General features: G+C 34.3%; 1 protein-coding gene across 4 annotated transcripts in view; it reads left to right on the top strand.

The window, feature by feature from the left end:
* Nucleotides 1-15,584, top strand: part of ANTXR2 (ANTXR cell adhesion molecule 2) — a 157,126-nt gene that overhangs the window by 20,134 nt on the left and 121,408 nt on the right. For all 4 annotated transcript variants that reach the window (XM_032632297.1, XM_032632299.1, XM_032632300.1 and 1 more), the window contains exons 8-9: nt 12,032-12,092; nt 13,935-14,033. In XM_032632297.1, coding sequence (XP_032488188.1) covers nt 12,032-12,092; nt 13,935-14,033 — 160 coding nt within the window. The remainder of the gene's footprint in view (nt 1-12,031; nt 12,093-13,934; nt 14,034-15,584) is intronic.

The following is a 15,584-nucleotide window of genomic DNA, read 5'->3' as shown; positions in this document are numbered from 1 at the left end:
TACTTCTGTTTTCCACAGATCTTAGAATTGTTAAACAACTATATTTGGTTTCTTGGAAAGGTGATTGTAGAATTTTATTAGAAAATAAAATTGTATTCAAACTAGGATAGGTCAGACTAACCTGTGGGTACCATGTAGTTTCTAGTGCAGTGTTTCATAAGGCAGTGCTGTGTAAGAGAACATTAAAAATAAAACAAAACCACGATTCGTGAATAACAGGGAAAGAATAAAAATCAAAGTGATGTGGAAAAGCCCTTCCTTTTTTTCTAAAAACAAGACCATGAGATGTTTTCCTCTTTCCAATTATTTCCATAATTTGTTTTTGATAGCACACCTCAAAAATATTAAGCATAAGAGATAAATCAGTTGTGAAGCTATTTTTATAAATAACCCTGATCCAAAAGAATTAAGAACACTGCATCCTAGGTGATGGCAGCAAAGTTCCTAAGTACCTAATGGGGAAGTAAAGGAGCCTAAGTAGGAAAGGAATGAGCACTCAAACATGTAGGAAACTTAAATAAAACTGTAATAGATTGTTTACTTTTTTACTGAAAAAAGTAAAATATACATTTAAAAAAGTAACTTCATTCATAGTGCTGGAAATATAAGCTTCATTTGACCTTTGGAGCCAAGTTGTTTTTCTCAGTAATACCTATTGTTGTTATTAGTATTTTTAAAAAGTATCTAAGAAAGGTGTCTATGTTTTAATGGAATGAGAAGACATTGCAAAATCATTTTCTCTACAGGAAAATCATTTTCATAGAAGAGGGTACCTAATAAACATTCTGATAAGACTTTAGCTTAAATGCTTTTAGCAGGTTCTGCTATGAATGTCGACTGCTTAGTTGTGGAAATGTCTATTTATAAAATTATGGTTTAATGAAAAACCTAAAGTCTGAGCTAACTATAAAGATATATTCACAGGAAAAAAAAAAGTCAAACTGGTACAACTTACTCAAAATTGGAAATCAGTTTCTAGGACTCCTTTTAAAAAGGACTGGCTGTAGCATGGGGCTCACTGTGCATCAGATTCTTCTGGGCTTCCATTTATCCAAGGATCTTTAGTACTGAATATAGATAAGGTGTCTCCTTATAACATCTTTCACATTAATGGTTAGGAAGGTTGGGACCATATTTCCCACCTCCTCCTTTTTTTGCCTAATACAGTGTTGGGTTAGTAATTATTGCCTAATTCATGTTTATCAATGAATGAATAAATAAAATCCATGCTTCTTGAAAATATTTTTATATTTTTAAAATATAATTATGGTATGTTTAAGCATTAAAAAAATCAACTCCTTTTTTCTGCCAGAAAATACTTTATTTTGAATTGACTTCTGATTCCATATTATTTTGACTTTATCCTCTTATTTATATTCCACTGTATTAAGACTTTTGGTTACAAGTGACAAAAAGCAAGTTCATACTAGCTTAAGGGAAAAAAAAAAAAAAGAGAGGTATGGGCTTATCTAACTAACTGGGTGGTCCAGAGGAGGAAATTGCCTCAGGTACAGTTAGATCCAGGGAACTGATCCATGTTCTTAAGGTCTCTCTTTGTAAGTTTTTTTTTTTTTTTTTTTTTTTTTTGCGGTACGCGGGCCTCTCACTGTTGTGGCCTCTCCCGTTGCGGAGCACAGGCTCCGGACGCGCAGGCTCAGCGGCCATGGCTCACGGGCCCAGCCGCTCCGCGGCATGTGGGATCTTCCCAGACGGGGGCACGAACTCGTGTCCCCTGCATCGGCAGGCGGACTCTCAACCACTGCGCCACTAGGGAAGCCCTCTTTGTAAGTTTTGCCTATGATTCTATTTGCCTCATTCTCTCCTTGTTCCCATGAGTGGCTGTTGAAAGTAATTGCCAAGTGTTTCAGCTTACATGGGCCTCAATTAGCAAGCCCATTGGAAAGAGAGAGCTGTTGTCTCTGGGCATCAGTATATTCTGTCCCAGTTAAGGACTCTGATTGACTCAGTTGAGTCAAGTGCTTATCCCTGTAACAATTACATAGTCAGCAAACATATTTGGACCAGCCTGAGTAACATGCCCATCCCTGTGATGAAAGATTGGGAGCAAGGTGGAGAGGGCTAATGATTGACAGCCTCACCAGGACCACATGGAGTAGAGAACAGTTTTCCCAATAGAAAGGGAACACTTCATAGATGTGTAAGGATGAAAAAATGTTCTGGGTAGGGAAGAAAAATCAATAGTATTACAGTCCACTGTATTAAAATACATTTAAAATATTTTTGACATATTCTAATAAGGCACTCCATTCCTTCTAAATTCCAATTAACTAAAAAGTACAAATAGAAAATTTGCTTTAAAATAGTCATTTAATTTACTGAAATTTTATAATCTTGACATCCTTTGTCCGATGGTCTATTTGCATTTGCATGATAATTTTACTTAATAATAACATTATTCTTTCCTTCTTTCTTTAGTTGGGATTGTAGTATAAGGAAATCAAATCCATTTTGGAAAAATAATTACAGTTTTTTGTGAGAAAGCTAAAGTGGTGGCATTAGGTTACATAGCCAAAATTAAGTGTTAACATTAATCTGTTGGGCTACAAAAGAAGATGACCTTTAGAGGCTCACTTGTTTTTGAAAGCAAATTCAGTTGAGTAGAAGGACATTAAAAAGGGGGATAAAATGGTTAAGATTTATGCTTAAATGTACCATCAGTGTAAATTATGATGCGTAAATGCATAATTTCTCAGTTATATCTCATTTTCCCTCCTGAAATAATTCCTAGTTTATTTGGAAGCATATTTTTGAACTTACTGTGTTCAAGACACTTTTCTGATGTTGGGTTACAGAGATGGATATGGTACCCTTGACTTTTCTGAGCTTACAATTTTTAGGGATATGTGTTTGTAAAGTCAATAGAACTGATAAAGCTTTTTTTTTTTTTTTTCTTTCTATTCTTGTTGCATAGGGAAATAGTTTATTTGTCACTCTGGATTTCTGAAAAATCAAATAGAACAAGTATAGACTTATCATGCTTGTCAGGTCTATTTCATGTTTTATTTAATGAAACAAGGGAGTGGGTAAAGAGGACTAATATGAAATAATATATGCATCAAAATGAAAAACATGTTGGGACTCAATTTCTTTAGATTCTGAACAAATAGTACATTTATTATTACTTTACCCCATAATTTCAGTGCACTTTTTATGGAAAGTCTATTTATCCTTTAGGAAAGCATTAAATGATTATTCTGAGTTTGTACTGAACAAAAGAAAGGAAAAAAATCAGAGACATATAAACTTTTGTTTCATATCACAATCCACTTTGGGGCGTATTTCTATGGTATAGTGAGAAAGGAAGACCTGCTATTATGATTTGTTATGAAAACGCAACTTAAGAACTTAAATGTCATTTCGCTATTTTCTTTCACAATTTGTGATATGGGCATAATTTCAACAACAGTATAATCAGAACTACTCATTTGTTATGTTTGGAGCAGAGAGGAGTAAAAGGCAATGATTATAACTTACATTCTTCCCTAGATTTATTAGAGTAAAAGTTTGTTTAGAATTTGTCACTTGTGCTTATACTACTCACTTACTTGCAAAGGGAGAGAAAATCCATATTTAGAAATGGGTCAGTGCAGAACATGCTGTATTGAGCAACTGGCATTTAGAAGCTCCAAGCATTTAAAAAAAACAAACACAACCAAAACACATAACTACAAATTGCAATTGTTTTTTCATTGACGTATTACCTCTTAGAGAAAAATATATTTGGTAGGAATGTTTCACACCTAGAGAGAAAATAAAATCATATCTGAATGTTGAAAGGTAAAAAAGCAAACAAGAAAAGATTGTGAGAAACATCTTTCCAGTTGTTTTAGCTGCTTATTTTATGCACATGTGTGGCTAATTACTAAACCTTCATTTTAGGGAGATCTTTTTTGGGGAACTAATGCTGTGCAGTGATTTTTCTTTATGAGATTTAAACTTGGAATCCTTCATATTTGGGATGAACTCCTGTAGTGCTTAAGCTTCTCAGTGAGTCAGAAAAAAAGTAGCCTGTGTTTTTAGACCTTATTATTCTTACTGATATTTTCTGACATGCTGTATGTCATGGAAATTAGCAGTTTCTATCAGGATACACTGAAGGTATTTGTAAATTATCTGTAACATTCTGTTGTACATTATGTTATATACTCAAAGTCAGTGTTAGAAAATTATTGCCAGAATGAATATTTTGAATAAGGTTAAAAATGTTGGAGATGTTTGGGTAGCATATTGAATTTAAGTGTGAAGAAATAATCTGTTTTTGGGGAAAATTTTTTTTATTTAGAATTGACCTTAAAAAAGAAGGTCACATTCATTCAATGGGACTTAGTATCCTTTTGCTCTTTCACATATACTATCCAGAATCAGCCCTCTTTTTAAAAGAAGATGCATATCTTAAATTTGTTTCTTTTCATGTTGTTTTTATTGTTTCTTTTTCTCTTTGTTAAAAAAAAATTTATTTTTGCATTTGGCTCAATGCCTTATGAGTGCCATTGATTACCAAAATTTGAACTATACAAATAAGTTTTCCTTTCATTGTGTGTGACCAAAGATGTGATTTGATTGACTCAAGTAGCCCCTTATTAAGCTCTGTAATTTTAAATATACTTAACTGTTCATTGTTACATACCCCATTTATTTGTCTTATAGCCAAAATGCTTGTGCTTTTTATTAGAAAGTTTTATATTTACTCTTCTATTAATTCAATAAATATTAATTGAGAAACTGCTGTTTATAACATTGTGTTATATACCTTTTATATTAGATTGGTTTTAAATATGAAGTATTATTATTCATTATAAAAGGTTTTACATAGTTTCTTCTGGAATGGGCTCTATTTTCCAAATACAGTATCCTTACCATCACCATTTAGAAACTGGAAAAAATATAGATTTTTAAAATCTGTCTTGGTTTATACTAGTTGTAGGAAGTGAGTTTTTGTTTGTTTCATTTAAACTGGATGCTTGATCTTCAAATCATAAGACCTAGATATTGCTCCCAAATTCCACATGAACTTCCAAGACACTGTAGGTCCTAAGTAATATTTTACTTCATCCCCCCCCATCTTAACTAATTCCATGCTAAATTTTATCTTGGATATAGCCCAACTATAATTCTCCACTAATTAATCCCATTTTATCTTCAATGCCAGAAGAAAAAGGCCACAGCTATATTCATTGTATGCATTTTTTAGGGCCATGATATGGCTTTTACTACTCCCTACATGTTCCATATTTGTCATTATAGCATGTCCCTTATGTAAACATGTTCAGGAACTTACAAGATCTCAATATGGTTTCATATGTATCTTACAAGATACTCAAAATATCGTTGTTTCATATGTATCTTAAAATATCTAAGAAAGAAGAAATCAAGTCTGATGCTATCTGGTTGTTTCTGCTATAGATGTTTCTGTGATTAACACTGTCACTTCACCTGGTTATTATTCAGTCCTTATAAAGATCTGATCCTAACCCTATAGTCAAGCAGGATAAGAAATTGCTTCGTGGCCACTGGGATTCTTGGAAGAGTTGTGTCTCTGACTTAGCAGCGGTTCTCACACGGCCACAAATCTTGCCAGATCTGGCTCCAAAGTGCATATCTGCCCCTTGTTGCTCTGTATGCAAATTGGGCCTTTAGTGAAATCCTGCAGCCTGACCACATGCACTAGACTCAGACTCAATCCAAATTAATTTGGAATATGCCTGGAATATCCAGGGTGAAACACCATTCTGATACTCCAAGTCGAACTTCTGGAAAGGGACGGCACGATGGAATCTACTTTCATCTCCTGCCAAACATCTGTATCTCAGAGAGGCCAGCAGGCAGAGCTGACTCCTAAGGCTGCATCTAGTCTTTCCACTAACCAAAACTAACCCAGAGGGGGCCATTACCAACCTTATCTTATCCTACCCCGCTCCCTTGACAAGTAGAGAAATTCAGTGAAATTCATGTTTACGGAGTTCACCAAACTATTGAGAGTATTCTGATGATCTAAATTATACAGAGAACGTATCGAAATTGTATACGAGTTAGAAACAACAGAAAATAAATAGCTATAATTTGTAAGGATGAATGCTATTGTTCCGCCTGCAGTTTTATCCCAAACAACTCAGAAGAGGGGAAATACTTGGATTTTCACTTTCTTATGATATGTATTCAAGACAAATACATTTTAAATAGGACAGAAAGTTTTGATAATGAGAAACGACAGTGACTGTTATAGGGATTAAATATATAAAACCATCTTTCGGCATTTAATTCACAGTTTGGGACAACAAGCTGGAATGTAGACATTTTACACAAAGTAACAGAATTTAGAATTCTATATATTTCAGCCTCTTTTCTATTATAGATTTTTATTGGTTTATGAACACAGGTCTTGCAGATGGTCTTGTGTATACCATCAGCTGCTCTGCCTAGACCTCTCCCTCCTGGAAGTTCACACTTTTATCTCCTACCCAACCTGTGCCCTGTGGATGTAACTGTAGGCTGAAAACGTTTAAAGACCCTGTGGTTCACAAATACTGGAGGGAAAGAGACTAAGAAAAAGAGTAACAGAGGGACAGACATGTAGGCAGACCTTGTTTTCCAATGTTGGCATCCCATTTTAGAAAATGTTTTCCCTCATGCTGCTTGCGTTTCTTGCTTTTCTAATGTTTATGTTGCCTGCATTTCCATGTATAGGGATTTTCATGGCTTAACAAAAAATCCTCCTGAGGCTATAATCCTGTCCAGGTTGTTCGAAGGGTCATGCATTCACATGTTGACATTCATATATTAGTATGAATGCGTTCATGACATGAGAACAGCTATGTTGAAGTAGAATATTTGGGGAGATAGGGCAAACGTGGATCATGACTGTGATTAGAAAAAGAGTGTCTCTGTGTGTCTAGCAACCCAGGTGAGACAATGAGAGGGGAGGGACAAAGACTTATTTAGTCTGTATCAAAAATTTGCTGCTCCACATCAAGAAAAAATAGAGAAAAAACAAACCAAACCAAACAACATCACCAAACTTCTGCCTTCTGGCTCTGAATGTGCCTTTCGTTCCCAGGACTCAGGCAAATTCTAGAGTTTTAGAACTATAAAACCTAAATACCATTGACATCATTATTTTATGGAAAAAAAAAAATCTGTCCTGGGCTTTCCTGGTGGCGCAGTGGTTGAGAGTCCGCCTGCCGATGCAGGGGACACGGGTTCGCTCCCCGGTCAGGGAGGATCCCACATGCCGCGGAGCCGCTGGGCCCGTGAGCCATGGCCGCTGAGCCTGCGCGTCCGGAGCCTGTGCTCCGCAACGGGAGAGGCCACGACAGTGAGATGACACATATAAAAAGTAATTTCAAACGGATTATACAGATTTGTATATAAGAGCTAAAACCAGAAATGTCTAAAAGAAAATTTAGGGAAAAATCTGTCCTGAGATCAAATAACAAATTAATTTTTCTAAGCACCGTTTGATTTTAGTTTCCAAGTGCTTGTTGGGTTCTTATACCAGTATTAGGACCTCTGGTATAGCTTGTTGTTCTGGTAGCCTGGCTTGTCTTTTAGCTTCCGGATGATGCTGAGAAGTAAAAAGTACAAGTGTTTTATCTGTACAAAACCAAATTTGAGAAAGAAAGCAGTAATAAAGTAAGACAATAGAGAAAAATAAATACATAAAAAGAGAGAGGCCCCTAACCATTTGGGTATCCCATATATTACTAACTCATAGGATGATCTACAATTTGAATTTATTCACAGTCAGTGGTGTTGGGAACTTTAAAACAAACCTGTAAAACCCCCATAAATAAAGGTGAAAGCTTAGTGACATAATTTTGAAGATAAGAAATAAGTCCGATTTTAGATTGTTTTTGATAGTATAAAAGGTGTCCAGGCAAAACAAGCAGGTGAATTTCACTAGTTTGTTGGATATTAGGTTTTGTATTATCACAAGTCTGGAGGGTGGCAGAGGGCACTGGTTAGAGGAATGGGCTTTGGACTCAATCAAACCTGGGGAGATCTGGCTCTGCTATTTAAAAGCTAATTGTTCTAGGACAATTTTTAAAAATCTCTCTTAAGTTCCAATTTTCTCATCTGTAAAATGGGGATAAAAGTAGTATGCATTCTTAAGACTTGGAAGGATTAATTGAAGAAATTTATATAAAGTGCTTAGCACAGTTCCTAGAACATAATAAGCACCCAACAAATGGTAATTATTATTATTGTTAGAAATTCTTTTGAATTTTTGACTGCTGCTAGTGGTACTGAATTTACAAAGTTTGACTTTTTCATCCGTATTAACATTTGAGGATTTAAAAGTAGGGATTAGGTAATAATGTACATATTTTTTTCATTTATAAATATTCCTTAATACTAATATTATTTTTTAAGTGAACAGATGCTTCAGTAGTATACTTTTTTCATGGTGATCATCAAGTTCTTTGCCAATTTGTATATATATATAATATATATAAATGGACTCCAAAGTCTCAAATGATGCAATTTTGCATCTAGTGTGTTGATGACTTAGAGAACCCTGGTTTTATTAATAGCATTTGGTTTGCCTTTAAATTCGTTCTATGGTGCTATTAGCTCTCTTGATGTCAACTAAGGCCAAACTTTATTGGAAACTATTTTCTGTTTCTGTTGAGACTTAATGAAGGCAGATGGCAACACATATTTGAAGAAACATCCTTACAAGGTCCTCTGTTGTACAGGTGATGAAAGTGCAGAGTATGAAAAATAATGCATCAATTATCATAGATGGGGCACCTGATCCAATGTTCAATCAATCAATAACAGTATTTAAGTTGGTAAAAATTAACTAGTGTTTAAAAATAGTTGTCCCATCTGTCAGTTGTCATTTAGTGATGACAATTTTAATGTAATAGGTCCAGTTTGAGGTCTTGAGCATTTGAATTTGTGCAATTACTTGGTGAGACTAGATTATGAAGTGCTTTGTATTTATGGAAGTGCTTGTTTAAAAATTTAATGGAAATGATTTGCATATGAATATTAAATCACAGCAACTTCTAGTTGTTCTTTTCTTAAAATAGCAACATGGTAAACTCTAGATAGAAAAACCAAATTTAGAGCAGATTTTATTTTCTAAAATGCATACATTTTCTTCTCTCATTTCTTTCCCCGCCACATTTTCTTGCTCTCTATTTATCATGTGAAGATGGTTTTGGTGAACTTAGTTTCAAATTACGGGTCTTTGGATTTCCAACCTTTACAATTTTTTGAAAGGCTAGATGCTTTTTCACATAAATTAACTTTATTTTGCTTTATCTTGGTCTTTTTATGATTGTTGATTTGCTTTCTAGATAGACATTTTTAATATTCTCATTAATTCGTGCATTCAATCTGTATTCTCTAAGCATTTTTGTTGTTGTTGTTCTGTGTGTACAAAGCAATGTGCTAGTCTTGGAAGGCTAGCACAGTATATGATCCCATTTCTATGCTCAGAGTTTGTCTTCTAATAGAGGAGGTGATTCAACACTCAATAAGATCCTAAGAAATAAAAAAATCAAAATAAACTTTAAAGAAAGGTAGTAGTGTTCTGAGGGGGATTCATCTAGATTTTGTCAGATGGTGATGCCAGTTTAATGACTCATGGTCTAAACTGCTTGTCTTTCAATGAATGTGTTACCTGAATCACTTTTTCATTCAATATCATTTCTATAGAGCTCATTTTGTTAAAATAATTAAGTATGAATATTAAACTAATGTAAGGGTATTCTTATATATAAATGTATATTATACAAGTTACTGCAAGATGTAACCAACCTTTAGTTATTCTTAATCTCTGCTTAATGTAATTTAATTTAATTAATCTCAGACTTGAATAGAACATAAATTTCTAAATTATCCTGAACTTATTCTTGAAAATCAAAATACTTTACAGGGGATAAACAGGGTCTGACTTCAGAACAGTAGACCATCAATGGACCTTGAAGGTGTTTATTCTCCAGTCTTAAGGAGAGCTCCATTAGAATTGATCATTTGATCTTGCTATTAGAACTACCATTTTAGAAATGTTATGATGAAATACCTCAAATCAAAAGAGGAAGTCAACACAAACATTTGTCTTAACAGTTTGAGATCTGATTTAATTATGGCCAATATTTTTAGGAGAAAGAAAACCAACATAATTTCAGAAATTCACACAGGTCATTCTGGGTTGCATAGTCTTTGACACAGCTTTTGGAAAATCTCTTTATAATTTCTTGATTTACCTTATTCTAAGGAATTTTTAAAAAATGATTTCTATTTCCAATAGATGCAATCTTTAAGCCTCTCTCATAATTTTCTTGGTGTTCAAAACATTTTTCTGTAATGCTGATAGAGGTGTGCCTAAAACAACTAGTAAAAAGATTGTAAGCTGTAAGATCAGTCCGTTTCCTTAACAGGATTTATTTTAAAATAAATTCTTTCAAGAATTGTCACCAGGTAAAATAGATTTGGGGGACTTTATGTTTTCTTTTGACCGTCCATTTTCGAGGCTCAGTTCTCATTTTTATTTCAAATTGGTCAAAACTAAAGCAATAATACCCCAATTTTGCTAGTTAGGGTATTATTAGCTTCATATTCCTTTGGCAAAACCTTTTTAGCTTCATATTCCTTTGGCAAATCTTTTGTATTCTGTTCATTTCAGAGTCTTGTTATCTGAATTATGTCAAAATATTTAAAGATGTTAGTGATTTGAGATACTTCCCTTCCAAGAGGACACATTACCCTTTGACAAGGGTCCTCAATTCTTAAATGAGCAAAGGTACTCACGCGTCAAAGGAGTGTTGATTATCGAAGATAAAATAGCAGACCACAAGGTGTTTGGGCCCTGACAGTCTTTGGGTGACTCTGGAATCTCTTTGGTTATTTATGAGTTTAAATAGACCTCACTTGGAATTTCTCAGATATAATATTTTATTCTATTTGTTTCCTAATTACTAAAGCCTCAATCACTAAGTGAAAAGTGGATTTACTGGGAAATGACCTTAAAAAGTGCAAATGTTTCCTCTTTCAGAGAGGCATATTCAGCAACAAAAATTCCGTGATTTGACCCAGCTGTATTTTAGAGTCTGACAATTTATATTTCCATTGTTATTAAAGAAAGCACAGAAAGCATTTCTATATCCTGCTACAGTCCTTCCTTTCCTGTTTTAGTTATGAGCAGGAGATGCTAGAAAATACTGTACATCATCTGTCTTTAATGTCTGTCAAGAAAAAAATGTCGTTCAAAGATCATCTGGAACTTGTCTGCCTTTGCTAATGTAGTGCAGAGCAGTTCTAAAAATAAAGGCAGGATTGTTGAGTCCATTAGGAGCAGCTTATTTCATCATTGTTGTTTTTCGCTTGTAGCCTTGTGCCTTGTATGGTGGTTTCTGTTTCTCAGAACAAGCTAAGAAGAGCCTTTCTGTTCCTGTGCTCTGGGAATGCTGGAGTAGAGAGCCTGTCTTTTTGAGAATAATATTTGGCTCATACAAGGGGCCTGTGTTCTGCAAGTGTAATGTTTGATGCATGTAAGGAGGATTAGCGTCCATGGGAATTGAGGCAGAGAAATTGAATAGAAATGCCAGAGTCAAATAAAGAAGTGTTTATTTATTGATATTATGTTGAACCTTTTAATAGAAAACATTAAATTAGCATAATTAAATAGGAGGTCTGATTTTGCTATCTTGTTTTTGCCTGATGGGAAATTCAGCATTGCTTTTATGGCTATCAGGAAATTTTAGTTATCTTTTCATGTCTAAGTTCCCAGACTTTGAGGCAACAACCCACTTTATCTGTGCTTATCTGTATTTATTCTAATCAAATAAGGGTTCCTACAGAATACAATCTTAGAATATATGCTGAAAGACGACACAGAAATTTCCTAAGAGCTTGGTAGCTATATACGAGATGGTTAATAAAATTTTCTCTGCCATCTACTGAAGTTAAAGGGAGGACCACAGATTATTAGTAACCTTATAATTCACTTTACATGTTATGATTTAGTGCTATACCTTGGTCTTCTTTTTTTCCTTTTTAGATACTAGCTCAGTCGTGCACTGAAATCCTGGAATTACGGCCCTCAAGCGTCTGTGTGGGGGGTAAGTGGTTAGAATTTAAAAATACCTTGTAAGAAGTTGTACTTTTTTCCTAGTTAAAATATACAATTTGAAACTCATGTTGGAAAGAGAATAGCAAAATTAATTTTTTGGCATCTTTTTCTGTAAGAATTTTTAAATAATTCCTTGAAATATTTCTATTTTAAATTCAAATTTTTAAGATTGGAGTGTTATTTTAAATAATGAACATATTGTGCGACAGGCTTTTAAAATCTTCTGTATATTTAGTTCATGTTTGAGACCTTTCCTATGACAAGTAAACTAGAAAATTTTCTCTTTTATCTGATTATACAGTCAGGTATCTGTAGACTTTGAGCTCCGTGCCTTGATGACCTGGCCAAAGTACAGTACATGCCAGTTCAGGGCCCATAAAGAAGTGATTTTTGGGTGGAGGGCAAGAAAGAAGCAGGTGGCTTCATCAGCTGTTCTAAGAACAGACTAGGATTTTAGCACTTTCAAGCCATCCACCCCAAAGAGAGTGCGATTCTCTCTGGCCTGTACTATTTCTACTTCAGGTCTTACCTGGAGTTCCTTTTAACCTGACTTTTCTTTCAAAAGGAAAAACATTGGGTCTGGTGGGGAAGGAAATGTGCTGTGCAAGTTACTGCGGAACCTCCCAACTGCTGGACATGGGATGAAGTTCTGCATCTTTGAGACTCCTCCATTAATGATTACTGAGACATTCAAGAGGAATAGTGCCTTTGAACATTCCAGAGCAGGATGGCGTTCTATGCATTTAGAATTTTACCTAATCCTCATAACAACACTACTCGACAGTTTTAGAATCCCGGGTTCACGGATGGGGAAACTGAGACAGAGACATGTTCAGTACTTGCTATTAGTAAATATCCTGTTAGACTCTTGTCTGTCTCACTCCTAAAGCTCATGTTCTTTTTCTGAGTCACATTTTAAGTTTCACTTGCACTTTATTTTAACTTATAAGAACATTCCTTTCATCATACACTGAATGGAGAGTGGCATGGCAGTATTTTCTTCCACAGTTAATTACTCTATATGTGTTAGATTATTTCAGATAGGAGGTCTCTGAGAGGATTGAAAGTTGATCACTATTAAAATAGTTGACATACCACCTTGCAACTAAGCAGCAAACATTTAGTTGCCAACCAAAACATTGATTGGCAGCTAAAATTTTCTTCTAGCATATTATTTCACTTTCTAACATCTAGTGACTGCTCCTCTTGCACAGAATATGAGTTCAATCAACCTCTTTTACCTATTGGCCACAGATTTTTATTAGTCCAAAATGCATGACCCTTGATGAGTTATAAGTTTGTATGCAACAGAAAATAAAACTGGAATTAAGGATGTGAAGAAGCTGTTAAAGAAGAACTATGTACAGTGTCATAGATTAAAGAAAATATAATGCACGACTGTTGTAAGAACCAGATAATATGAGGCATTAACTTCTTTACATTCTCATACCTCAGTTCCTAGACAAGAGGAAAACAAAGAGTTTTCTTTCCTGTGGATATTTTCTTCAGGATAGAATTTGGGCAAGTTTGTATGGTATTTGTCTGGGATGACTGTCATGCTTCAATTCTAAAATCTTGGTCACTATTGGAAAACACTTTGTTCAAAAAATAAAAGAATGCATCTCTACGTGGCAGCGAAGGGTATCTTCACTGTACATACCTGTAGGGTCTATGAAAGCAAGTAGGACCATGTCTTTGTTGTTATTACTTGGCTGAATAGTACTAAAAAATTCACTCTTTGTACCTTGATACTTTTGTTTCAAGTTACGCTTTTTGTTGTTGTTTTTTGTAAAGTAATGATTAAATTTTTTATCTTTCCTTTTACTTCTAGAGGAATTTCAAATAGTTTTGAATGGAAGAGGATTCAACTTGGGCAGTCGGAATGGCCGTGTTCTCTGTACTTACACTGTTAATGAAACATACACAAAGAGTAGGTCTCCATAATTTCAATATTGCTTTAATATCTTCATAGTATATCAGCATCAAGTGTTTTCCTCTTTTCCCCAACTGAAACCAACTATGCTATATTTTTTTATCAGAGGATAAAGAAAGGAAGTCCAATGATAATACAAGTAATAATAATAATTACTTAATAGTTATTTAATAATGGCAACATTTGTTCATAAGTTAATAAATGCTGGACCCCATCCTAAGTAGCCTCATTATACAAATGATGCCCTTGTGGCTGAAAGAGTCAAATAACTTGCCAGTGGTGACACAAGTAATAATGGGCAGAGCTGAGAGTTGAACCCAGTTTTCCTGACTGTACTCCGTACAGACTCTATCCACCGCCTGATTTAATTGCCTCTTTCTCCAGATTTGTTTCTTGTCACTCTTGCCTGAAAATCTAACTGTCTTGGACTACTCTACTACTTATTGCCTTATTTTATTGCCACTTGTTATCTTTATCTAATTTCCCAATAATTTGTCAGCCAGTCTCCTGAAGACAGGCTTTTTGCCTTATAGATATATCTCCAATGCCCACCTGGCACAGTGTTTGTTGATAATTATCATATTTAGGGAATTAGGTTTTATTTTCCCTCACTTGGCTTTCAAAAAAGGAGAAGATGAGTGTAACATTTTTATCTTTACTCTGAGAAAAACTTCTGCTCTTTAAATAGATCTTAGTATGCTGAGCATTTTGGGTCTCTATTAAGACATTTTCTCCTCATTGATGATTATATTGTCTTCTAAAATTTTATACTGTAAGGCAGATGCTGCAACTCTGTGAACTCTGGTGGAATTATTTTTTAAGAGGTTCATCTACGATTTTGTTGTTTATCTGATGGTTCTAAACCCTCCAATTAGCACAGCTTTGGCTACATACACAGTCACTGCTCCGTACTTTGTTGAATTAAAGTGGTGAGGATCTCAGCATGGTAAATGCCATCAGTAATTGCTCTCTTTCTTATTAAGATCATCATTTTGGTAAGGAAAGACAATAATATTAGTAAAAAAACTTTCTTCCTAGTAGGTTCTACAACTGAAGAGGACAAAATAATCTTACCATTTTTATTCAGTAGTCATCTGTATCTAAGCATTAGCTTTACCTTACTCCTTTTGATTACATATTTGAGTTGATTATAATATAAACATATTTTACACATAGCTACATAGGATTGAATTTATTAAAGTAAATTTCAAATAAATTGAGTCAGATTGTATTTTCATCATTTGTATTCTAATATTATCCATCTAATTATGTAACTTTTCTGAGTATTTAGAGTCTAGATCATTTTTCTCATATGCTATTAAAATTGCAAGGCAATTTAAGCATTCTATAAAATGTGTTTATATATTGTAAACCCAATTATTTTATTAAACTCTTGAAAGAAATGTATTATCCTTTGGACATTTGTCTTCTCTATCATTTTTAAATTCTGCTTTTAAAATATATATAATTTTTCCTTGAAAATCTAATATATTGGCAAAATTGAGGGAGAAAAGGTGATAATTTTATAGTATCTACAAGCTGTATGTG

The sequence above is a fragment of the Phocoena sinus genome, chromosome 5, assembly GCF_008692025.1.
Source record: "Phocoena sinus isolate mPhoSin1 chromosome 5, mPhoSin1.pri, whole genome shotgun sequence".
Taxonomy (NCBI): Eukaryota; Metazoa; Chordata; class Mammalia; order Artiodactyla; family Phocoenidae; genus Phocoena; species Phocoena sinus.
This window is presented reverse-complemented; position numbering and strand designations above follow the sequence as displayed.